Source organism: Spermophilus citellus (assembly GCF_964194105.1).
Source record: "Spermophilus citellus genome assembly, chromosome: 3".
Classification (NCBI taxonomy): Eukaryota; Metazoa; Chordata; class Mammalia; order Rodentia; family Sciuridae; genus Spermophilus; species Spermophilus citellus.
Genome location: NC_138184.1, coordinates 196,497,878 through 196,524,902, shown reverse-complemented (window position 1 = coordinate 196,524,902; position 27,025 = coordinate 196,497,878). Strand labels below are relative to the sequence as shown.

General features: G+C 35.5%; 1 protein-coding gene across 3 annotated transcripts in view; it reads left to right on the top strand.

Moving 5' to 3' along the window:
• The first annotated feature begins 715 nt into the window (after nt 1-715).
• Nucleotides 716-27,025, top strand: part of MIOS (meiosis regulator for oocyte development) — a 39,686-nt gene continuing 13,376 nt past the window's right edge. Inside the window, exons 1-8 of one of the 3 annotated variants that reach the window (XM_081285069.1) lie at nt 716-868; nt 1,771-1,866; nt 6,635-7,968; nt 8,286-8,384; nt 14,542-14,796; nt 17,214-17,383; nt 19,967-20,032; nt 23,019-23,177. In XM_081285069.1, the coding sequence (XP_081141195.1) occupies nt 6,675-7,968; nt 8,286-8,384; nt 14,542-14,796; nt 17,214-17,383; nt 19,967-20,032; nt 23,019-23,177 (2,043 nt within the window). In that variant the 5' untranslated portion in view covers nt 716-868; nt 1,771-1,866; nt 6,635-6,674. The other 2 variants (XM_081285068.1, XM_081285070.1) reach the window with 2 other exon arrangements.

Genomic DNA, 27,025 nt, shown 5'->3' with positions numbered 1-27,025 from the left:
ATTGCTTATTTCTGGAATTTTCCATGTAATATTTTCAAACCTCTGTTTTATATGTGTGTGTAACTGAAAACCTGGAAAGCAAAACCATGATTAGTGGAAGTACTACTGTAGCTATTGCTATGCCCTCCCCCATGCCCCAGCACTTGCTTGTTCCTCAGCCTTGGAAGTTTCTTCTATTCCAAGCCTTTCTGACCTGTCTTTCCTGGCTCATCCCATCCGTACTCATAGTTCTTGTCTCAGCCTAGCGGTCCTCAAGGAAGCTTTGCTGACCACCCACCCACACTGAGCCGCAGTCTCTCCTGTGTAGTATTCTGATGGCCTGTTTCCTACAGGGACCCTGTCATTTAATTGTCACCCAGCATTCAACAAGGTGCTGGGTACTCAACAGGTGTTCAAAAGACTTGTTTGTGCAGTGATTAAAGGGTGAATACATCCTGAACCCCAACCCTTGGCTGTTCTACTACGTCTCCCGCAATAATTTTTAATAGAAATTAAAACTGATAGAGGAATTAATATAAAGGTGCTTGAAGACCACTCAGAGCAGCAGTGGCCCTGATGGGCCTCAGGCTGCACGCTTAGACTCTCTTCGCTGGGTCCCTGGAGCAGGTCTTGCGGGGAGGCCTGGGCGCTGGGGCGGCGGGAGGCGGGCCTCACCGTCCCGGGCTCCGCCCCGGGGCGAGGGAAAGGCGGAGCTGGCGGGAGAAACACGCCCCTTCCGAGGCCGAGAAGTGGTGTGGGGCCTGGGCCCCGGCGCGGTCCCCGGTCACGCGCCGCGCGCGACCGCCATCTTGCCCGTGTCCGGCTCCCGCGGCGGGAGGGGCGGTGTCCAGGCCGGAAGCGGCCGTGCGGCGACGCGCTGCCACCCCAGGTCAGTGAGTGCGGCTCGGGCCGCGTCTGTGCTCTCCTGGCGCCGGGGCCGCCGCAGGAGGCCTGGGAAAGCCCAGCTGACAGGGCCGGGCGGCCGCCGGCCCGGCGTAGCCTCAGGTCCTGTCCGGGTAGTCGCCTTCCGCGCTGTGGGATGATAACCGCGAACGGCGGCCGGCCGGGCCCTGCTCGGGGACACCGGAGCCGCGCTGCAGCCTCCGCCGCGGCGGGTTTGTGCCCTTCCCAGGCTTTGAGGAGAGGCTCAGCGAGGTGTCTGGAGCGTGGGAGTCGCCCGCAGATTCCAGGTTTACCCGGAATAGCAGCGCGCCCCATTCAGTTGAGCCCTATTAAATACTTCTTGAAGGGTTTCTCACCTGGTGAGCTCGATTCTCTTCAGATATGGGTAGTGGAAATTCCTTCAGAGGATGAATAAAGTCTCTTTGCTTTGCTAAATTTGCTTAGCAAATGTCAGCTTTCGGAGGCCTTTTGCATAATTATATTTTAAGGGAAATTTGGATATGTGCAGTGCATCCTGAAGATGGCAATACTGGAGATTTCTTATCACCTCTATACTTATACAGCAGTTTGGCATGATAAGAAAAGTAGAACACAATAACAACAAAAGCACGTGATTGCATATTTTGTATTATTGTAATGTATTGGACTTCTTTCTAGGGTTGGGATGTGCTCTAAGTGTAAAATAACATGGGATTTCCAAGACTTGGCACAAAACAAAGTTCTTAGTAATAATTTTTTACATTAATTATAAATTGAATGTTTTTGATGGTTTGGGTTAAATAAAAATTACATTTTAAAGTTTAACTCCATCTATTTCCTTTTACTTTTTAAATGTGGCTGCTACAGAATTTTAAGTCATATGGCTAATTCTTTATTTCTGTTTGTTAGTGTTGTTAAAAATGTTCTGGTGATGAACTCTGGCTCAGTATGGCTTTCTTTTGCTGAGAAATCATTGAAAGAAGTGATCACTTGTTAAACTTGAAGGTGAGAATCTAAATGTAAGCTGTACTTATTGCAGACTACCCCATCTACACTTGATTTTTCAGTGTCTCCACTGTTTGAAAACATTAATTTCCAGGGCTTTGTAAGATAACTAACATCTGTGTGAAGCAAAGAGCTCATCTGATTTGTTTGTAACAACTTTGTAAAATGGAAATAAAATAATTTCATATCAGTTTTATGGTCATAGATTATTAAGGAACTTGTTAGGGTCTAAGCTGGTGGAGGGACTGAGTCCAGGTTGTTTTCTTTACTTTCCAGCATATACCTAGTTGTGTGTGTTTATTAGCAAGGATCCATCTATGTTGTGTATTGGATTTCTTAAGAGGGTGGTTATAGATGCAGTTCTCTACAAGGCCAATTTCATAATGTGCAACCTGTATAGTAGCATGGGGCCTAGCATTTACAGTGGCTAACACTGTAAATATTAAAGCTCTGCTGTCACCATCTTGAAATTTTAAAAAATTTTTTAAATAAGAGGGTCCTGCATTTTTGCCCTGAGAAAATTACATAGCTGATCCTCTTCCTATACAGTAACCTAGGATGGAAGTTTAGAGTTCTTGGAAAAGAGCCCAAACATCTTTATTCCCAGACAAAATGAAAAGAATTTGTTAGTTTCTTTCTGTCAAGTTCTGAACTTCTGTAAGTTACTGTAATTAGTTTTGTTGATGGTAATAGAAACGTTTTAAGTGTGTGTCATCAGAAAAAAATGCTGATAATTCTCCATTGAAAATCATGTAAATCAAAGATTTTTTTTTTTTTTAAATTGCAGCCACACTTTCTATTTGAGTTTTTGAGATGGATTTTTCCATGAGGCATCTAGTTTTCTTACCATAGATCATTTCTTTATTTTTTATTTATTTATTTTTTTTTAAGAGAGAGGAAAGGGGAGAGAGAGAGAGAGAGAGAGAGAGAGAGAGAGAGAGAGAGAGAATGAGAATGAATTTATTTATTTAAGTTCTCGGCGGACACAACATCTTTGTTGGTATGTGGTGCTGAGGATCGAACCCGGGCCGCACGCATGCCAGGCGAGCGCGCTACCGCTTGAGCCACATCCCCAGCCCCTAGATCATTTCTTTAAAAAGCAGATTCTGTAATGGAAGCTTACATAAAAATGTGTTTATTTAAGTATTTATCTTTCAATGAGATAGAAAGATGGATCACATCTCAGGATATCTCCAGTTAAGAGACTTCCTTTTGTGAGAGTGTTAGTATGATTCTTCACTTTCAATATCTGTTCCTTCTTGTTATCTTAGCTACTTTCTGTTACACAAGGTGCCTCTTTTTTTTTTCTTAAACTTTCAAATTCCTTTTAAGATTGAACTGTACTTCATCACTAGAATGCAGATTTCATTAGACCAGGGACTTTATCTGCCCTTGTTCATTGCTGTGTTCCCAGCATTTAGAATGGTGCCTAGACTATAGAAGGTGCCCAGTCAACAGTTACAGAATAGGCCCAGCATGTTGGTGCATGCCTGTAATCCCAGCAGTTTGGGAGGCTGAGGCGGAAGGATTGTGAATTCAGAGCCAGCCTCAGCAACTTAGCAAGGCCCTAAGCAACTCAGTGAGACCCTGTCTCTAAATAAAATACAAAAAATTAAAAAGGGCTGGGATGTGGCTTAGTGGTTAAGTATCCCTGAGTTCAATCCCCAGTACCCCAAAACAAAACAATTATAGAGTAAATAAAAACAATGTATTAGAGTAATCATCTAGGATGACTTACTTTGAGGCTCTTGCCCATCATTGAAACCATTTATGACTTTGGGTACTTTGCTCATAGCATGGTGCCAGCTTCTAATAGAAAAAAGAGTAGAATCAAGATAGAAGTCTGAAGGAATTGGTAAAACTTGAAAATAGCAGTTATTATCTATTCAGATGCCTAGCACTGTGCTGGGTACTACAAATATAATGAAACAAGAATTTCATCTATTCCTGGGAACTTATAATTTAGTAATAGAGGATTTAGAGGAGAAAAAATGTTCAAATAGAATACCTGTCTAAGAAGGACAAAATAGTTGACATAAAAGTTGAGGAGGTGTTAACTTGGCCAAGAAGAATGAAGAGTGTTTGAACCATTAAAAGCATCATTGGCAAAGTTATAGTGATGGGGGTCAGAAGTAGATTTCTAGGAATTAAAAAGAAGAATAATGTAATTTGAACACAGAGGGAAAGAATAGTAGTGTGCTAACAGACCAAAGCAGCAGGTAGAAAAAGGTATTAAAGAGTTTTGTAGGTTAGATATGTAACTGGTTGAGTTTGTAAAAAGATAATTTTGATATTCTATAAAGGGAATTTCTAAAGGATCAGAGTAGAAAGATGAATAAAAGAATTGCTGAATAAGCACCACAGACCAGATATGTTATATACCTTATGGAGTTAGTTGAGCCTTGAGACTATCTTGTCTAGTAACACTTGGCATCCTGGGTGGAAGAGAGAAAGTAAATACTTGGCTTGATCTAAGATTAGGGAAAGGCAAACCCAAAGTGGAAAAGAAATGAACAAATTGAAGGTATTTTAAGAATTTAATTGAAATGATTTAGCCTAGCTTCAGAAATGTTAAGTAAATAAAGTCACTATAAGAATTCTTAAATGTTTTTCCTAGTCACCTAAATTATGTTAGCCTATGAAATTCTAGACTGGTAATTCCTGACGAAAACTGCAAGATCAAAAACCTAAAGAATTATGTTTGAATTGAATTACTTAATATAATTTTAGTAGGAGTCTGTGTCAGACTCTATACCTGATACTGGAAATAGAGATGAATGAACCATATCTTCACCTTAGAACTTGACAATCTGGTTTTACACATAACAATCACAATGAAGATTGCAAATGTGTTTGTTTTAGTCAGGTTTTTGTTGCTGTGACAAAATACATGAAGAAAGCAACTTAAAGGAAAGATTTATTTTGACTCACTGTTTCAGAGGTTTCATGTTCAATTGGCTTCATTGCTCTAGACCTCTGGTGAGGCAGAACATCACAGCAGAGAAGGTATGGTGGATCAGGGCTGCTGATTTCATGGCAGCCTGAAAGCAAAGAAGAAGGGGCTGGGAACAAGATACAGTCCCCAAGGGCATGTCTGTAAGGACCCACTCCCTTCTACTAGGTCCTACATCCTGGTCTCCACCACTTCCCACTAGTTCATTCACATTATGAATCCATCAATGGATTAATCCATTGATGAGGTTTAAGCTCTTATGAACCCATCATTTCCTGAAAGTCCCAACTCTGAACAGTGCTACATTGGGACCAAGCCTTCAGTACATCAGCCTTTGGGGAATATTTCATATCCTCACTATAAAATTATTCATTTTGAATCCAAATTATTGCTGCTTGCTAATCTCAGAAACAGACATTTATTTATAGGCAGCCTTTATTATTAAAACATCAGTTTTGACTAAACCAGTTTTATTTTGTGCTTAAACTGCTAAAATACTTTCTAAAAGTTATGTATTTACTGGAATACATGATTGGAAACTAAGAGCCTTTAATTATCACTTCACTTAGTTTCCCAAAGAGTAATGTGTATGTACTGATGGTGATAAATGGGATGATCTTATATAAAACACAAGCGTGTTTAATAGTTATATGTTTATTTTAGTTTAGAAAAAATATTAGCACATTATATCCATGATTTATGGAACTCATGATAAGATTAAGGTCAATTTTAAGATTCTTAAAACATCAATTTAAAGAAAAATATTAACAGTATTGATGATACATGAAATTTGGGAAATACTAATCTAAGTCAACTGTTATATAGATAAGAAAATGAAGCCCTTCTCCTTACATACAGCAATTTTGCCAAGGCATATAACTAAGGTTCAGCAAGCTAGAAATAGAATTTAGTCATTCTAATGTTCATAAGTTTGTAAGTACGTATGAGAAGTATATAGAAGCCTGCTTTTTATTAAAAGTTGAAGGAACCTCTGTCTTGATATCATATTGTACTTTTAATTTGTATTGTCCTATGGTGGACATGTGGCTATTTATATTAAAATTAATTAAAAGTAAGTAAAGTTTAAAATTCAGCCAAGCTTGGTGGCACATGCCTTGTAATCCCAGTTACACCAAAGGCTGAGTCAGGAGGATCTTGAATTCAAGGCCAGGTTGGACAATTTACCCTGTCTCAAAAATAAAACTTAAAAAGAAGTGTATTGGAATACAAGAAGCTCAGTGGTAGAGTATTTGTGTAGCATGCATGAGGCTCTGAGTTTCATTCCCCAGTACCAAAAAACAAACAAGCCAAAATAAATTGAAATTAGCCACATTCCTAGTGCTCCTCAGTCACTTGTGGCAAATGATTCCCATATTAGACAATACAGATGTAGAGCATTGCTATTATTGAAGACAGTTCTGTTGGGCAGTGCTGCTCTAATTACTTAGGAGCATGTTTCAATTATGCTTTTAAGTTTCCCCCTTCAAAGGAATGGTACTTAGTAATTTGCTCATGCAGTGAGGTTAGTATAATCCTTAAGTGAAATTGAAGGTATAGTAACAGTATGATTAAGATAATTTGTCATGGAGAATAAAGCCAGGAGGGAGATTCTCAGATTCCTACTAGCTCATTTTATTGAAGGAAGTGGTTTATCAATATATATTGTCTTGTATTGTAGAAGATGAAGAGAAGAAATACAAATATATTGAAAAGGAGGATGCTTTTGTAGAGATTTTTCTGACTTTCTGAATAGTTTGTTCAAATTAAGAATTATATTTTATTATTTTAAACCTCTTATTTTTAAATGCTTTTTAGTGAATGGACCTGATTTGACTCTTTGAGCACATCAGTAAACATGAGTGGTACAAAACCTGATATTTTGTGGGCGCCACATCAGGTTGATAGATTTGTTGTATGTGACTCAGAACTGAGCCTTTATCATGTGGAATCTACTGTGAATTCAGAACTCAAAGCTGGATCTTTACGTTTATCTGAAGACTCTGCAGCTACATTACTATCAATAAATTCAGATACACCCTATATGAAATGTGTTGCATGGTATCTCAACTATGATCCTGAGTGTCTCCTAGCAGTTGGACAAGCAAATGGTCGAGTTGTACTTACAAGTCTTGGTCAAGACCATAACTCAAAGTTCAAAGATTTGATAGGAAAAGAATTTGTTCCAAAGCATGCAAGACAATGCAATACCCTTGCATGGAATCCACTGGATAGTAACTGGCTTGCTGCTGGTCTAGATAAACACAGAGCTGACTTTTCAGTGCTAATATGGGATATCTGCAGCAAATATACTCCTGATATTGTTCCCATGGAAAAAGTGAGACTTTCAGCAGGTGAAACTGAAACAACATTATTAGTAACAAAACCTCTTTATGAATTAGGACAGAATGATGCATGTCTCTCTCTCTGTTGGCTTCCACGAGACCAGAAACTACTTCTTGCTGGTATGCATCGCAACCTAGCCATATTTGATCTTCGGAATACAAGCCAAAAGATGTTTGTAAATACAAAAGCTGTTCAGGGAGTGACAGTAGACCCATACTTCCATGATCGTGTTGCTTCCTTCTATGAAGGTCAGGTCGCAATATGGGATCTTAGAAAATTTGAGAAGCCAGTTTTGACTCTGACTGAGCAACCAAAACCCTTAACAAAAGTAGCATGGTGTCCAACTAGGACCGGTCTGCTTGCCACTTTAACAAGGGATAGTAATATTATTAGATTGTATGATATGCAGCATACACCCACTCCCATTGGAGATGAAACTGAACCTACAATAATTGAAAGAAGTGTGCAACCTTGTGACAATTATATTGCTTCCTTTGCATGGCATCCAACAAGTCAAAATCGAATGATAGTTGTAACTCCCAACCGAACAATGTCAGACTTCACTGTTTTTGAAAGGATATCTCTTGCCTGGAGCCCAATTACATCTTTAATGTGGGCTTGTGGTCGTCATTTATATGAATGTGCAGAAGAAGAAAATGATAATTCTTTAGAAAAAGATATAGCAACAAAAATGCGCCTTCGGGCTTTATCAAGGTATGGACTTGATACAGAGCAAGTGTGGAGAAACCATATTTTAGCTGGAAATGAAGATCCACAGCTCAAATCACTCTGGTATACTCTGCACTATATCCTTTATATTGTGAATTTGTGAGGTAATTGGGTAAAAGGGTTCTTAAAGTTTCCTGAAAGGTCAGTCTCTAAATATACTGAATGTTTTCTATGTAAATACAGGTTACTTAATATTAAAATTATGAAGCAGAATTGTGCAGAACTCTTGAACTTGAAATGCTGCTTTGTAAATTGTGTAGGAGTAATAAAAACATACAATACAGCAGAACCATATTATTTGCATGAATGCCTATTTTGAATTGGTTCCTAATCAAATTTAGTTTGAAATATTTTATTATACATCATCACTAGTATTTCCTATGCATTTAAATACTTATGAAGCAGTATACAGAAGATATGGATCAAAAATCTCCAGGCAACAAAGGATCATTGGTTTATGCAGGAATTAAATCAATAGTAAAATCATCTTTGGGTAAGAAAATTCCATTTTATTTTCTTGAAAATGTTTATAATGTTTGTATGCTTATTTTGTCACCTATCATTTAGTTGAAAGTAAGTAATTATTTCAGGATTATGTACATAAATACCCTTCTATTTTTGTTTTCTGATTAGATATTTTAGTGAATTGTTAAGTTAAATGCATAAATATATTAACATCCAAAATCCGTTTGGGAGGAAATTTTAATATTTTTTTTAGTTGTCCATTGACCTTTATTTTTCATTTCATTAATTCATCCAGCAAATATTTATCATGTGCTGTGCGCCCAATATTATTGCAAGAATGGGAGACATAACTATGGGGTATCTCCTTATGGAGATTGAGCAAGATCAGTATCATCTCTTATCTTGAAGAGTCTATATTCTAGTTCAGAATATGGACAAGTAAACAGGCAGTTATAATATGAGGAAAACAGATTATTATAAGAAGAATTCTAGCCAGGCATGGTGGTACACACCTGTGATCCCATTGACTCAGAAGTTTGAGGCAAGAGGATCACAGGTTAAAGGCCAACCTCTGCATCTCAGCAAAACCCTTAGCAACTTAGCAAGACATTGTCTCATAAAATAAAAAGGATTTAGCTCAGGTGTAAAACACCAATGGGTTTAATGCCTAGTGTGAAAAAGAAAAAACAGAGAATTCCTAATTTGATGGTTAGGATTAGAGGTTTCCTGGAAGAGGTAAAGGCAATAATAAGGTCCAGATAGGGAGCATCAGATGCAGTGAGCCCAGAGGGAAAAGCATGGCACAATTAATTTGGTTGGTACAGAGTATGAGGGATGAAGTGAAGAGAAGAATAGAAGGCTAGAAAGTAAGCAGTAGACTAACTCAGGAAGGACTTAGAAATTATGTTAAGGATTTAGGGATGTTTATCATTCTGCAACAGGGAAAGCAAGGAAGGATTTTAAAGGGTAGTTGCAGAATTAGATTTGTGTTTTAGAACTTACTTTGTGTATAATGAGTTGGAAGGGGGATCAAGATTGATAGTAGGGGTGTTAGATATAAGCCAAAGTGGCCAGGCAAGAAGTGATGATGTCCTTATCAAAATTAGTGGCAGAGCCTAGGGAAATATGGGTAAATAGAGAGTGGGACAAAATTTAATGGTTAATTGGATAAAGGGGATAGAGAAGACAAAAAAATCAAAGACGGCACATATGTATTTAGTTTGGGAAACTAGTTGATTCTGGTACCAGTTAATTAAGATAGGAGGAACCCAGAAAAAGTGGGTTTAAGAAGAAAATGTTTATTTTAGAGCAAGTTGAAAATCAGGTGGCTAATTAGAGATGTCCCATGAGCAATGGAATATGAGTTCAAAGCTCATGGAAGGACTATAATCAGAGAAAATAGGTTAGAAATAAAATTATATTTGATGGAACAGATGAAACCATTCAAGGTAATAGCAGAATGTTATGTAATAAAGAGTTTACCAGATTTCTACCCAACTTAATGAAAATATTTTATCTGTAGTCCAGCCATTCAGGAGACTAAGGCAGGAGGATCACAAGTTGCTAGCCTTGGCAACTTATTAAGACCCTGTTTCAAAATAGAAAGGACTGAGAATATACCTCAGTGGTAGAGTGCTGGCCTAACATGTGCTAGGCTTTGGGTTCAGCATCTAACACTGAAAAAAAAAAAGGATTCAATTCTGACCTAGATACTTTGTCTATTCAAAATTACTTCAAGATGGGTGTGGTGGCAGGCATGCCTCTGATCCCAGTGGCTTGGGAGGCTGAGACCAGAAGATTGGAAGTTCAAAGCCAGCCTCAGCAAAAAGTGAAGCACTAAGCAATTTAGTGAGACCCTGTCTCTAAATAAAATACAAAATAGGGCTGGGAATGTGGCTCAGTGGTTGAATGTTCATGAGTTTAATCCCTGATACGCTCCCCTGCCCCCAAAATTAATTCAAGCATCAAAATAGGATTTTAGTGTTTTTTTTTAAACACTAAAATGTTCTGATAAACAGTGGAATATTTTATTGCTTTGTTATTTCATACACACACACACACATACTCACACACACACAGGAATGGCATTGTATCTGCTGATTTTGAAACAAATTTTAATTATTTTTCAGATATATTAAAAATTCTTATATTAAAATCATATGATTATTAAAAACACATAAGGGTTGAGGTTGTGGCTCAGTGGTGTAATGCTTGCCATGTGAAGCACTAGGTTCGATCCTCAGCACCATATAAAAATAAATAAGTAAAATAAAAAGGTATTGTATTCATCTAGAGCTAAAAACTATTAAGGAGAAAAAAAAAAAATGTGAGCTGGGTGCACACCTGTAATCCCAGCAGCTTGAGAAGCTAAACAAGAGGATGGAGAGTTCAAATCCAGCCTCAGCAACAGCAAGGCACTAAGCAACCCAATGAAACCTTGTCTCTAAATAAAATGTAAAATAGAGCTGGGGATGTGGCTCAGTGGTACTCCTACCCCAGGCAAAAACACATGATGACATCATCTCTCTTAGTTGATAACCCTAATTACTTGTAGCATAGTTATCAAGGTATAAAAAGGTCTCAGCCAAAATATGTAACAATATTCATGCAATTGATTTAAAGGATATGTTTCCATTTTTTAGCATTAAGCTCTTTGGTTTCATGTATATTGATTCCTATTTCATGACAAAATTTCTGTAAAAGAAAAACTCTTAAATTGTATTATTAAACTGTAAGAAAATGTTTGAAAAATGTTGCTCTTTGCTCACCTATTTTAAGTTGTTATTTTTTACTATTTATTAAATAATAATAGCCTTAAATCTCAAATTTTGGTAGTATGAAAATAAATACCTCAGGGCTTCTACCTGAAATATAGTAACTACATCCTACCCAAACAAAGTAAAAAACTTCTTTTCAAAAGTGCCCTTTTAACTCCTTGGCCTGAAATGGCAACCGTAGTCAGTTAAAAATAGAAGTTATTTGGGGGGCTGGGGTTGTGACTTAGTGGTAGAGCACTTGCCTAGCATATGTGAGGCAATGGGTTTGATCCTCAGCACCTCATATAAATAAATGAATAAATAAAGGACCATCAATGTATAAAAGAATATTGTAAAAAATATTAAGTTATTTGGGACTAGGGATACAGCTTGTAATGGAACATGTATATATAGCATGCATAAGGTCCTGGGATAAGTTATGACACCCTCCAAAAAATTTTTGGACTAGGGATGTAACTCTGTACTCAGCATGTACAATGTCCCGTGTTTGATTCCCGGAACCACCAAATAAATAGTTTCAAGCTAACTTTCAAAAAATGCTTTTATTAGTGCATTATAGTTACACATAATTGTGGGGTTCATTTTTGACATCATCATACATGCATGGAATATAATTTTCTTTGTTTCAGTTCCCAGTACTACTTCTTTCCCTCTTCTCATTTCTCCCCCAGCTACCCTTCCTTTACTCTATTATTTTCTGTTTATTATTTTTTTAAATTGGTGCTTTAAAGATATACATGAAGGTGGAGGTCACTGGTATATTTGTGTGTGTATACATATATGTTATTTTTACATATGTGTGTGCGTGTGTATATATTATTATGTAGCATAATTTGGTCAATTCCAGTCTGTAGTTCCTCCCTTTCCTGTCTTTCCTCCTTCCCACACACCCTCCTTAATCTACTCCACTATTGGCTCTTCTCTTTTTCATGGGACCCCCATCCTCCATCCCTGTTCCCTTCTCCGCACCTTCTCCCCCATTTTGCTCTAGCTTCCATATGAGAGAACATTTGACCCTTGACTTTTGGAGCTTGGCTTATTTCACTTAGCATGATGATATTTAGTTCCCTCCATTTACCAGCAAATGCCATAATTTCATTCTTTGTGATTGAATAAAACTCCTTGGTGTACATATACCACATTTTCTTTATCTACTCATCTGTTACTAGCATCTGAACTTGTTCCATAACTTGGCTATTCTACTTTGCAGTGCTATATATAAACATTGATGTGCCTCTATCACTATAGTATGCTGATTTTAGATCTTTGGGATATATACCAAGGAGTGAAACAGCTGGGTCCATTTCTAGTCTTTTGAGGAATCTCCATACTGCCTTCCAAAGAGATTGTACTAATTTGCAGTCCCACCAATAATATGTAAATGAGTGTACTTTCCCCCACCTTTCTTGCCAGAATTTATTGTTTGTTTTCTTGAAGTTTGCTATTCTAGTAAGATGAAATCTCAGTGTAGTTTTGATTGGTATTTCCCTAATTGCCAAGTAGGTTGAACATTTTTTTCATATATTTTTGGGCATTTGTATTTCTTTTGAGAAATGTCTCTTTAGTTCTTTTGCCCATTTGTTAACTATTTTTTTTTCTTTTGGCAGGGGGTTGTTTTTTGAGTTCTTTATATATTCTTGATATTAATCCCCTATCAAAGGAGTAGCTGGCAGAGATTTTTCTCCCATTCTATAAGCTCTCTCTTATGTTTTCTTTGCTGTGCAGAAACTTTTTAATTTAATGCCACTCCACTTATTGATTATTGGCTTATTCTTGAGCTCTAGGGATCTTGTTAAGGAAGTCAGTGTCTGTGCCAATATATCAAAGTGTTGACCCACTTGGATTTAATTTCTGTGCAGGATGAAAGATAGGGATCTAGTTTCATTCTTCCACATAAGCATATTATCTGTGTTTGAGTGTTAATTGGTCATTTTCAGATGGTGTTTTGCAGAGCCCTAACTGGGGTATGTGTATATGAATGTGGTTTTCTTGGCAGAATTCAACCATAGAAAGAAGTTGAAGGTGCATAGAGAAGAGGATAAATCAAAATTCCTAGGAAAGGGAGGGAATGGGATCTAGAGCACAGATTTGGCTTTAAATTGGAAGTGCATCTCTACTCCATATTAACCAAAGGCAAAAGGGAAAGGATAGGATAGGAAGGATATTTAGATTTCAGTGATCAGAGGCTGAGAGGCTAAAGATTCCTTGCAGTTGTGGAACTAAGATATCCATTTTCCTGCTGTTTGATAGTCATGGACTGTCCTTGGGTCTTTGTTCCTTGCCACAGGTCCATACCACAGATCTTCTTGCCAACATGGAAGCTTTTACCTTTTAAAGACCTGTAGATCTCTATTCTGCTGCTTCTATCACTTTGAAACCCTCTTTTAAAGGACTCACTTGATTAAGTCAGTCCTTTTGGGATAATCTTGCATTCATTGACTTAAAGTCAACTGAAGATGCTAATTAAATTTTATCTGCAAAATTCTTTTACCTCTGCTATATTCTATAGTTTACAAGCAAGTCACAGGTTCCTCTTGCACCTAAGGAGAGAATTCCCATTGTATTTTCATTATAGTACTTACCTTAAACTGTAAATGCACTTAGAACACTTTGAAGCCTATGATATGATTTCATCTTGTCATGTCTTGTACCACAAAACAATGTTTGGTCAACAAAGATGGTCCATCTCTCCTTTATTTTTTTTATAATTATTTTTTTTGAGGGGGGGGGAGAGAATGAGAGAATATCTTTTTTTGTAGATGGACATAATGCCTTTATTTTTATGTGGTGCTGAGAATCAAACCTGGGTTATGCCCGTGCTAGGTGAGCGCTCTACCGCTGAGCCACAATCCCATCCCAGTCTCTCCTTTCTTGATAAGGAACACATGATGATGGTACATAGAAGGGGGACATAGGGAGAAAGAGAGACAGAGCTTCTACTGAATCTCAGGTAGTGAGGATACCTTGCAAGTAAAACAGATATGTTACCTTCCCTCTTGGAGCTCATGATCTATTGGGACAAAAGATAAGATGAAAATAAATAAGTAAATTATGTGAGCTTATATATGTGTATGTGTAGGAAATGAAACAATTGAGTGGTGGGTTATATGATAATGGAAGAATTGTAGATTAGGGCGTCAAGGACATTTTTCTTGAAGCAATGACTCAGCTTAGTCCATCTGAGCATTTCTTATTCCAGTAGCTCTTTGGTAATTAAACTAATTGTTTTATTTAGAAACATGCAAAATGTTTTATTTGTGGCATTCCTTATTTATGCTGTCATGAAATTGTGACTACAAAGTTGAATGTCCTAAATATGTTGTTTAAATATTTTTCTGTGAAACTAACCCTCCCCCAATATATTTCAAAATAACAGTAAAACAACATAAAAATATTTTCTGTTTTTAGGAATGGTGGAAAGTAGCAAACACAATTGGAGTGGGTTGGATAAGCAAACTGATATTCAGAATTTAAATGAAGAGAGAATCTTGGCTTTACAGCTATGTGGATGGATAAAGAAAGGATCAGATGTAGATGTGGGGCCATTTTTAAACTCTCTTGTACAAGAAGGAGAATGGGAGAGAGCTGCTGCTGTGGCATTGTTCAACTTGGATATTCGACGGGCAATCCAAATCCTGAATGAAGGGGCATCTTCAGAAAAAGGTATTAGGTTATGTTCTAAGAACTGGAAGTTCATAGAGTCCTTCAGAGAAAGGATGCTGATAATTTTCAAATATCTATCTAATCAATATTTTATGTAAATTTTAATTGAAAGAAAAATTAGTACAGTACTATATATCAGTAAATATTAACCCGTCCCATTTATGTATACCTTAGTTCAGGTCTGTTAAAAAAAAAAGATGCATCTTAAATGTCATTTTAATAATATTAGGAATTTTAGTACTTTTCTATTTTAATTCACATAGATTTAAAAAAGTTATTTCCTTAAAGATTAGGACTACTTGTTTAGAAGCATTTTCATGACACATATTAGCTTGTATTTTAGTTTATACTCACTCATTTGGATGTTTATTGGCTGACCATTAGAAAACTATAAATAACATTTTTACTTTGACCGATATAAATTCCTTTTTCTTTTAACTTTTTGTTATAACTTTATTTATTTATCTTTTATGTGGTGCTGAGGATTAAACCCAGTGCCTCACATGTGCTAATCAAGCACTCTATTACTGAGCTATAATAACCCCAGCCCCCAATAGAAATTCTTACAAAAAGGACATTTGAATCTACAAAAATGCTTCTATTTGAGTCTGGTGATTAAAACATATTTTCTATGTGATATGCTTTAAAACTATAGAAATATGATAAGGCATTTTGCCAGAGGATCCTTAGAGAAACAAATCTTAATTGAAAACTTCAGTTTTTTTTCTTACCAGTAATATTTCACTTGAAAACACCTAAGATAAGGCTATTGATTTTTAGTACACCTAGCAAATTATATCTGAGTATTCAGAATATTTACTTAAATTTTCACTTGCTGGTTCATTTTAAAACTGTTATAATTCAGTAGTCCTATTAAGAAAATAACATGAAAATAACTACAATATATTTACTGCAGTCTGAAAGTTGGAAAATGTACTATTTTGCTCAAATGGGCATCTTTTCCTTTAGCTTTGCTCTAACAAAAGTCTTTTCTATTTGAAAGTACAATAAATGATATGTGATGATGGAAAAAGAATTGGTATTTAAATTCTAGAATGCAGTGTCTGGGCTCAGAATGTAGCTCAGTGGTAGAGTGCTTGCCTAGCATACTGAAAACTCTGGGTTCTCTCATAGCACTGAAAATAAATCAATTTCTAATTATAATTTTGCCATATAGCCTAAGAGCCTTATACTTTCCAGTTCAGGTTTACCTGGAAAACTTAGTGATAGATTTAAAAACCTGTACAGACTATAATGGAAAAATATCATTTCAGTGATTTTAATAACTTAAGAACTTAAAAATAAGATTTTTGAGTCAAGCATTTCTTTCCACTTAGAAATAAATTCTTCTACAAAGATTTGCTTTTTAATTTTATTTTAAAGTGTTAAAAAAAGAGTTGGCAGAGGAAGTAATCATGAAATAAATTAGGGAAAATGTAAAAATGAAGAATAAAGCTGTTAACGTAAAGTGGGAGGTGCTGGAAAATAATGGTAGAATAAAGCAATGGAGAATAAGGAAACTATAATAAATGTAGAAAATATTGAAGAGGAATTTTTTTTTTAGAGAGAGAGAGAGAGAGAGAATTTTAATATTTATTTTTCTTAGTTTTCGGTGGACACAACATCTTTGTATGTGGTGCTGAGGATGGAACCCCGGCCGCACGCATGCCAGGCGAGCGCGCTACCGCTTGAGCCACATCCCCAGCCCCTGAAGAGGAAAATTAAGGAGAACTTTGTTTTCTCTTTTAAAGCTAAACTTATGTTAGAAGGCTAGGCAGCCACAGGGCTGAAGGCCAGGTTGCAGCTTCCTAGCAGCCACATAAACAGAAGAACAAATCTATTGGTAACAAATGCTTTGTTGCAATTATGTCTAAGTGAAATTCTCTGGTAGTTCTGGTAGCTCATTTGTCCTAGAAAAATTAAAAGTATAATACTATAATTAGAATGCTGAAGTACTGGCTTTGCAGTTGATGCTTATATACATACATATGTGCATTATATATTTAAAAATAGGAAAATGAAATTATTTTGAAAATTGCATCCTGAGATGCAAGTAATATTTACTATCAGTGTTTTGAAATAGCTCAGTATCCATGAACTTGATGAAGTGGGCAGTAATTTTGATACTAAATAGTAACATACTGTATAGGAAACTGCCTAGAATGAGAACTTGAAAATTAAAAGATGTCCTGTACAGGGTTTGCAAATATATGTATGAGTTTTATAAAATGGAAAATTTTTAGTTGTAGTCCTTGCTAAATTTTTCATTCTAAATCAAAATCCTTATATTAGTGGGCTCATTTTTCTGGGTGTGAAAGTTTCCCCCTGATTTCTCTTTGTTCATTGTTCAAGAAATGTGGAAGAAGGGGATATTAAGTTTTTCTCTCTTTGATTAACTGGCTGTTTTTAATATACAGGAGATCTGAATCTCAATGTGGTAGCAATGGCTTTGTCAGGTTACACCGATGAGAAGAACTCCCTTTGGAGAGAAATGTGCAGCACTCTACGATTACAACTAAACAATCCCTATCTGTGTGTCATGTTTGCATTTTTGACAAGTGAAACGGGGTCTTATGATGGAGTTTTGGTAAGCAAATTTGTTTCCCCAAACCCTCCTTTGAATTAAGTGTGAGTATTAATCTGTTAAAATTTTCAAATATCTGTTGTATAAATCATGTTTTGATGCATATTATATATTTAAAACGGATTTGATCCATGTTATATGTAGTGTTAACAGATATAAAACTGGATTTGGCTTTTAAAAATTTATTAATATAATTTACAGATATACAAGGAATAAAGATTTCATCCTTTAGCTTGAGAACTGAGCTTGAAAATCTACAGCTAAATAAATATAAAAATATATTCTCTATTTAAATATTTTGTGTGTGTATGTAACTTTTTTTTAACTAAGTAAAGTCATTCATGAGCACTTGATCAGTTTTGATAAGGGTTGACATACATCTTGTCTTAGTATTTGTCATTTATAGACTTATTCCTGTTTGCAAGATTGCTTAATGAAATGATCACACTACTTGTAGTAGACAACTTCATTTTTTTCTTATTTTGTCATTTTGTTGTTATTTTTTTCCTTCCTCCTCTAGGCACCTATCACCAAATAACTGAATAGCTTCTTTATCACAAAGTGAGGAAAGAATGACATGAGATATGCTTATCAGTTTTTAGTTGTTGGATTTTAAGCTTCATATTAGTACCATATGGCTTACTTTGCACTCTTAGGCATCTTTTTATCAAGGAGAAGAACTTTCTACATTAAAACTTATTTGTTTTTGTTATTATAGCATTTCTTATAAAATAAACTTTGCTTGAGTAATGGATTTAAATGTCAGTCCCTAAGAATTTATAAAAATATGTATTTCATTGGGGTATCTTATGAATTTTTAAATAAATATTAATGTCTGTTTTGGCAAAATCCATACGCCAAATATGTTGTTCTGTTACTTTTAACAAATTAGTATTAAACTTTTCTTACCACTTCAAATTAATATCTAAAAAATGTTTTGTAAAGTGTTGTTATTCCTTTTGTTAAGCAGATACTTTTTTTTTCCCTTGGGTGTAGGAGGTTGAATCCAGGGATGCTTTACCACTGAGCTACATTCTCAGTCCTTTTTTTTTTTTTTTTTTTTTTTAAAGAGAGAGAGAGAGAGAGAGAGAGAGAGAGAGAGTTTTTTAATATTTATTTTTTAGTTTTTGGCGGGCACAACATCTTTGTTTGTATGTGGTGCTGAGGATCGAACCCGGGCCGCACGCATGCCAGGCAAGCGTGCTACCGTTTGAGCCACATCCCCAGCCCAGTCCTTTTTATTTTTTTACTTTGAGTCAGGATCTTGCTAAATTGCTGAGTAGCCTTGAACTTGCAATCTATCTGCCTCAACCTCCTGCATTTCTGGGATTACATAAACGTAAGGTATTAACATTGTATCTTGAAGAAATAAAATGATACTTTGGGAAGTGAAAGAATAAGACTAGAAAAAGAAGTGAATTTATGGTTAGAGAAATGTATTGTTTGAATATTAAATTTGCATATTTTTAGTTATGTGATCTATAATATGTATCCTTCCTTTTTTATACCTAATTTTGGGTGATTAGTAAGGTATAGCTAAGAAGGAAGTAATCCAAGCTGTTTCAAGAATATAATTTTTACTTGATATATTTATAATTAATGTTACATTTTTTAATATTAAATTGCATAAAATAGTGAAAAGTACTGAATTGGAAAGTCAGATAAAGGCCTGAATCTTTTTCCTGCCAGTTACTTTTGCCATTCATTGAGCTCTAATTTTTCTCAGCTGCAAAATGAGACCATACTTAAAACCTTTAGAGATCAAAATTATAACACATGGAACCAACTCAAGAGTTTGTTAGGGCACAACCATATCATATAATTGAGAAAGTACTCTAAGATAGGGATCAACTGAAGGAATGTATGTTTAAAGAAGGAAAACTGTTTCATAGACTGGCTGCAGTAGAATTAGGATCTTTTTTCTACCTTTAAAATTATTTTGTATTAATCACAAAATTTATATTTTCCTAAATTCATACTAAACATCTTTCAACATATTTTTACAATATTGTAAGTATATAAAAATTAAAGTTATAATGTCATGAAAAATTTGTCACAGACCAATTGTATAAAGGTATTTTACTTCAGACACAAAAATATGTCTGTTTACTTGTAAGATTTAAAACTTGTCACTTTATATTTAGAAAGATGTGTGAGTATTCTTTCTAAATTCTGTAGTGGTATACCCAGTTCACAGACTTGTCAATTAACTTAACCAAGAAAAGATTGTCTAGTGTCCTTCAATTTAATATCTGTGATGTAAGGATTATATGCCATCTTAAATTGGATATACTATGCACATCACTACTAATATTTTATGTTGGAGTTATATAAGACTGAACTGAATCTTCTATAAAATTGTATTTGGTCTCTATTTGAAAGATTTTACTTTTAAGGACAACAATCTCTAAGTTTCCTTGGAGTTACATCAAAAAAGGCATCTTAGACAATAAATGGCTTTTCCAACATGTATACAATAAGTTAACACATTTGAAAATAAAATTCCATGTTATGTGTATAAAATATTTACTCGAACATTTTAAAATTTATAGTGTATACAGCTAATTCCTTGCTTTTTCTTTCCAGTATGAAAACAAAGTTGCAGTACGTGACAGAGTGGCATTTGCTTGTAAATTCCTTAGTGATACTCAGGTGAGAACTGATTTAAATCTACATTTGAGGTGCTTAATTTTTATTATCACTTAATTAAGAAACTAATATTTGTATATAATTATTCATATGTGGGATTTATGCATAAATTCTTCTAAAAAGTAAGGTAGTTTTTTATTACACTGAGATATTGTAAGCATGTCTATCAAAATTAAATTTACTTGTTTAGAATATTGACTTTATATTTTAGTTTATTATCATTTTGAGGAGAAAGATTAGTTAGTAGATAAAAATGTTAAACTCACTTCTTAGTGATGCTATAAAAGGGTTCCTTCTGTTTCAGCAGAGTACACAGTTACTGGCTGCCTATGTTATGATATAGTGAGGGAGAAATGCATGTAAACAACTAGTAATGCTGTACACTCAGTACTGTAATAATGATAGCATGCTGAGAGAATGTAGAGGAATCTTAGCTGAAGTTGGAATGGAATGTATTTGGGAATAAACTAAAGGAAATGCTTGTTACTAATGATTTTGAAATTTCCTTACAAGTTTAAGAGTCTGACTACTAGAACTAGTAAATGAATTCAGCAAAGCAGCAGGATATAAAATTAACACGCATAAATCAAAGGCATTTCTGTATATCAACGACAAAACTTCTGAAATGGAAATGAGGAAAAACACTCCATTCACAATATCCTCAAAAAAAATAAAATACTTGGGAATCAACCTAACAAAAGAGGTGAAAGATTTATACAATGAAAACTACAGAACTCTAAAAAGAGAAGTAGAAGATGATCTTAGAAGATGGAAAAATATACCCTGTTCATGGATAGGCAGAACTAACATCATCAAAATGTCAATATTACCAAAAGTTCTCTATAGGTTTAATGCAATGCCAATCAAAATCCCAACGCCATTTCTTGTAGAAATAGATAAAGCAGTCATGAAATTCATATGGAAAAATAAAAGACCCAGAATAGCAAAAGCAATTCTAAGCAGGAAGTATGAATCAGGCGGTATAGCGATACCAGATTTCTAACTATATTACAGAGCAATAGTAACAAAAACAGCATGGTACTGGTACCAAAACAGGCAGGTGGACCAATGGTACAGAATAGAGGACACAGAGACTAATCCACAAAGCTACAACTATCTTATATTTGATAAAGGGGCTAAAAGCATGCAATGGAGGAAGGATAGCATCTTCAACAAATGGTGCTGGGAAAACTGGAAATCCATATGCAACAAAATGAAACTGAATCCCCTCCTCTCGCCATGCACAAAAGTTAACTCAAAATGGATCAAGGAGCTTGATATCAAATCAGAGACTCCGCGTCTGATAGAAGAAAAAGTTGGCTCCGATCTACATATTGTGGGGTCGGGCTCCAAATTCCTTAATAGGACACCCATAGCACAAGAGTTAAAAACAAGAATCAACAAATGGGACTTACTTAAACTGAAAAGTTTTTTCACAGCAAGAGAAACAATAAGAGAGGTAAATAGGGAACCTACATCATGGGAACAAAGTTTTACTCCTCACACTTCAGATAGAGCCCTAATATCCAGAGTATACAAAGAACTCAAAAAATTAGACAATAAGATAACAAATTACCCAATCAACAAATGGGCCAAGGACCTGAACAGACACTTCTCAGAGGAGGACATACAATCAATCAACAAGTACATGAAAAAATGCTCTCCATCTCTAGCAGTCAGAGAAATGCAAATCAAAACCACCCTAAGATACCATCTCACTCCAGTAAGATTGGCAGCCATTATGAAGTCAAACAACAACAAGTGCTGGCGAGGATGTGGGGGAAAAGGGTACACTTGTACATTGCTGGTGGGACTGCAAATTGGTGCGGCCAATTTGGAAAGCAGTATGGAGATTCCTGGGAAAGCTGGGAATGGAACCACCATTTGACCCAGATATTGCCCTTCTCGAACTATTCCCTGGAGACCTTAAAAGAGTGTACTATAGGGATACTGCTATATCAATGTTCATAGCAGCACAATTCACAATTGCTAGACTGTGGAACCAACCTAGATGCCCTTCAATAGATGAATGAATAAAAAAAATGTGGCATTTATACACCATGGAATATTACGCAGCACTAAAAAATGACAAAATCATGGAATTTGCAGGGAAATGGATGGCACTAGAGCAGAATATGCTTAGTGAAGCTAGCCAATCCCTAAAAAACAAATACCAAATGTCTTCTTTGATATAATGAGAGCAACTAAGAACAGAGCAGGGAGGAAGAGCAGGAAGAAAAGATTAACATTAAACAGAGACATGAGGTGGGAGGGAAAGGGAGAGAAAAGGGAAATTGCATGGAAATGGAGGGAGACCCTCATTGTTATACAAAATTACATATAAGAGGTTGTGAGGGGAATGGGAAAATAAACAAGGAGAGAAATGAATTATAGTAGATGGGGTAGAGAGAGAAGATGGGAGGGGAGGGGGGATAGTAGAGGATAGGAAAGGTAGCAGAATACAACAGTTAGTAATATGGCATTATGTAAAAATGTGGATGTATAACTGATGTGATTCTGCAATCTGTATTTGGGGTAAAAATGGGAGTTCATAACCCACTTGAATCTAATGTATGAAATATGATATGTCAAGAGCTTTGTAATTTTTTGAACAACCAATAAAAAGAAAAGTTTAAGAGTCTGTGATTAGGTTTCATATTGCCATTGTAGAAAACAAGAACTCTGCAGGTTAAAATGGGGATAATACTCTTTAAAAATTAGTAAACCATCCATAGTTTTTAAATAAAATAACTTTTCAGAATACAGTAAATGTCTTGCTTTTAAAAATATTTTAAGTGCATATGGATACTGCATTGAAGATTGGAATAGATGTAGACTTCTTGAGAGAGTACATAGCTGGCTTTTGACAAAGGCTTTTGTTTTAAGATGTTTTTCATTAGGAATGAAATTGTTTCATGTGTAGTAATTTTCAAGTACAGAATATATAGTGAAACAGGTTACTTCAGAAAAATCACTTTGAATTTTTCAGTTAAATAGATACATCGAAAAGTTGACCAATGAAATGAAAGAGGCTGGAAATTTGGAAGGAATTTTACTTACTGGTCTTACTAAAGATGGAGTGGACTTAATGGAGAGTTATGTTGATAGAACTGGAGATGTCCAGACGGCAAGTTACTGCATGTTACAGGTTAGTGCAGATTGACAGCAGCTTAAAAAAAACAAAAAACAAAAAACGTGGTTTGTCAGGCATGGTGTCACATATGTGTAATCCCAGCAGCTCTGGAGGCTGAGGCAGGAGGATTACAAGTTCAAAGCCAGCCTCAGCAAAAAAGCAAGGTTCTAAGCAATTCAGTGAGACCCTGTCTCTAAATAAAATAAAAAATAGGGTTGGAGATGTGGCTCAGCAGTTAAGTGCCCCTGAGTTGAATCCCTGGTAACCACCACCCCCCAAAAAGCTAAACTACATTGTGTACATTCTGTATTCCCTCAATTGAAAGTAAGTATGCACTTTTGCTTGCTTGGGATTTTTGGAAGGCATTTAGCTTCAACCTCGTCAGATGATGTACTGTGGACTTGTGAGTTAGCTTACTGTCCCTAAGTCTCCTTATTGGGTTATCCAACTTTTTCTTTGACTGTGGGAAGTACCAATCATGACTTTGTCTGAACTTATGTGAAGTTGAAATGGAATAGGGAAACTTCTCTTCAGTTTCTCCAGTTGTTGACCAAACTATACCTTCTATAAACGAGATAGCCAACCGGGCATGGTGGTGCACTCCTATAATCCTGGAGGCTCGAGGCTGAGGCAGGAGGAGGGAAGTTCAAAGCCAGCCTCAGAAAAAGCAAGGCACTAAGCAACTCAGTGAGACCCTGTCTCTTTGTAAAACACAAAATAAGGCTGAAGATGAAGCTTAGTGTTATAGCACCCCTGGGTTCAATCCCCTAGTACCAAAAAAAAAAAAAAAAAAGAGACCCTTTCCCTGATTTGTCTTGCAGTCTCATCCAGAGTATCAAAGGCAAGTAGTACCACAGCTCTCTTAACTCTCACTTTCCCTTTTTATTATCAGTGTTATTTATGTATTTGTTTATTTATTTTCCGTCAGCTTTTATTGTCTGGTGGTTAAAACCAGATTCCTGGCAAAGATTGCCCTCTATTTTACTTTTTTTGGAAGTGTTCTGATTCTTTCCCTGAAATTTCCTGTAATATTCTAGCTAATTTGTCCTTTCATGGATCAATACTTTTTCTTGCCCTCTTCCTTTTACATAATATGAAGTTGTGCTCTGTACTGGGTAAACATAGTAAAATGCCTACTCCCGCATGCTACCTTCCTGTGAACATGTTCAAGTGCTGGCCCATAAACTAGAGTAAACTAGTAAACTTGCATATGGTATCAAGATACTGTCTCTGAAAGAAGGTATCCTTTAACATTTTTTTTCTTAACTGAAATAAGATTCTAGCTTTTAAATTTGTTGACTACAGAGTGTAAATGGGTTAGTAACTTTTTTTTTTTTAGTTGTAAATGGATACGGAACCTTTATTTTTTTATTTTTATATGGTTCTGAGGATTGAACTCAGTGCATCATACATGCTAGGCAAGCGCTCTACCACTGAACTACAACTGCAGCCCCAGTAACTTCTTATTAATTAATAAAATATATTTAAAATGTAAGTAGTAAATAACAATGTCTTGCTTTTATAAAATCTAGTGTGGACAGGCAACCTCCCAGCAATATGGGAGGTTGAGGCAGCCTGGATTTTAAGTTCGAAGCCAGCCTCAGCAAATTAGCGAGGCCCTTGGCAACTTAATGAAACCCTGTCTAAAATAAAATTTTTTAGAAAGTGGGGAGGCTGGAGATGAAGTTCAGTGGTAAAGTGCCCTTGGGTTCAATCCCCAGTACCAAAAAAAAAAAAAAAAGTCTGATAATGCCATCTATTAATTGGAATGTTCCCTCCATTCACATTTATATGGTCAAAATTAAGTCTACCATCTTACTATTTGTTTTCATTTGCTTTTTCCTTTTGTTCCTATCTTCCTTTTCTGCCTTTATTGGGTTAGTTGAATATTTTTGTGTTTCACTTTATTTCCCCTACTGGCTTTTAAGCTATACCCCCTTTCATTATATTTTTGTTAAGGTTAGATTAACCTGAGGTCTCATATATGTATCCTTAATCATCAAAGTCAGCATTTCACCACCTCATACTTCACATTTCACACTTCACACCTGACAAGTCATTCTTCCTATTGCACCCTTTTCTGTTCTTACCCCACACTTGGCTGTTTCTTTTACTATATACTTGGGGATTAACAAGTGTTACAATAGTTTAATTTCATTTACATACCTTCTCCTTTGTTCTACACTCAAATATTTAATTTCTACATATATTATAGACTCCATCTTACAATGTTACTGTTTTTCCTTTTAGCAGTCATTTGTCTTATAATAAATCATGAGAAGACAGGAAATAGACTTTTTAATTTAAATATTAATTTATTTTTAATTAAATATTTTATTTAAATACTCCTGGCATTTATTATTCCTCCTGTAGAAATGAGTTTCATGTGCTATAATTTTCCTTTGGTCTTTTTCTTTAGGATTTCCTATAATACAAGTAATGGCTTCTCTCTCTCTTTTTTTTTCTTTAATTTTAGCTGAAAATATCTAGTTTACCTGTTTTTTTCCTTCAGCACATTAAAGATGTAGTTTCAGCCAGGCACAGTGGTGCACACCTGAAATCCCAGTGACTCAATACTGTAATCCCAATGACTTGGGAGGCTGAGGTGGGAGGATGATAAGTTCAAAGCCATCCTCAACAATTTAGTGAGTCCCTAAGCAACTTAGTGAGACCCTCAAAAATTAAAAATAAAAAGTGCTGAGGATGTGACTCGGTGGTTAAATGCCCCTCAGTTCAATCCCCAGTACCAAAAAATAAAAGTTATCGGTTTCATATTATTCTGGCCTCTGGCATTTCTGATGAGAAGTCAATTATTTTTGTTTTCTTATATGTGATCTTTCATTTTTCCTTGGGCTTCTTTCAGCAGGGGGGCACTGATATGCCTTATTGTGGATCTTTTTTATCCTGCTAATAATTGACTGAGCTTCTTGGATCTGAAAGTCAATATTTTTCATCAGATTTGGGAAATTTTGAAGCATTCTTTTTTTAAGTATTTTTTATGCCTCAGTCTTATTCTCTTTTTCTACTTGGACTCGTCTGCATATTTTAAACCATTTACTATTGTCCTTAGATGCCTGAGGTTCTGTCTATTTTCCTTCTCTCTATTTTTTCTTTGCCTCTGTTTTTCAAATTGAATAATTTCTGTTGATTTGTTTATTCATTCTTCTCTCACCTCCTGTCTGCTATCAAACTTTTCAGGGAATTCTCAATTTTAGTTATTTAGTTGTAGAATTTCAATTTTGTCATAGTTTACATTTCTCAGCTTAGATTCCGTATTTATTCACTTAAGTACTATTTTCCTTTAAGTCTTTGAACACAATTTCTTTGAAATTGCTGCATTAGTCTTTGCTAACATATGGGCTATTTTAGTTTAATTTCTGTTGACTCCCTTTTTCCTTGAGTTTGAACTACATTTATTAATTCATTGCCTAGTGGTTTCTTCATTGACTATTGGGCCTTTTGTAAATGATATTATATAGATCTGGCCTCTAACTTTTCTTTTCTTTTCTTTTTTCTTTTTTTTTTTTTTTGGTAAATGTTCATTATTTTGGAAGTGGAGTTACTAGCTGATCACTTTGAACTTATATTTTCTTAGGAATCTGTGGAAAGCCCAAGGTATTTTTTAACTCCTTCTATTTTGGTCAGGCTCAAACTCTAAAACTGTTTCCTCTGTAGATCATGATGTAACTTGATTTTAAGCTTGTCAAGGCAGAACTAGAGAAGACTTGACAAATATGAATTGACCACATTCTAATTGGCTTAATCCTTATTGTCATGGAATAGAAAAGAAGAGGATATGAAGCTATCTAATTTTTCTGTGAAAAAAAATTTTTAAACCTGAGATAATGTGCTACTTTAACACT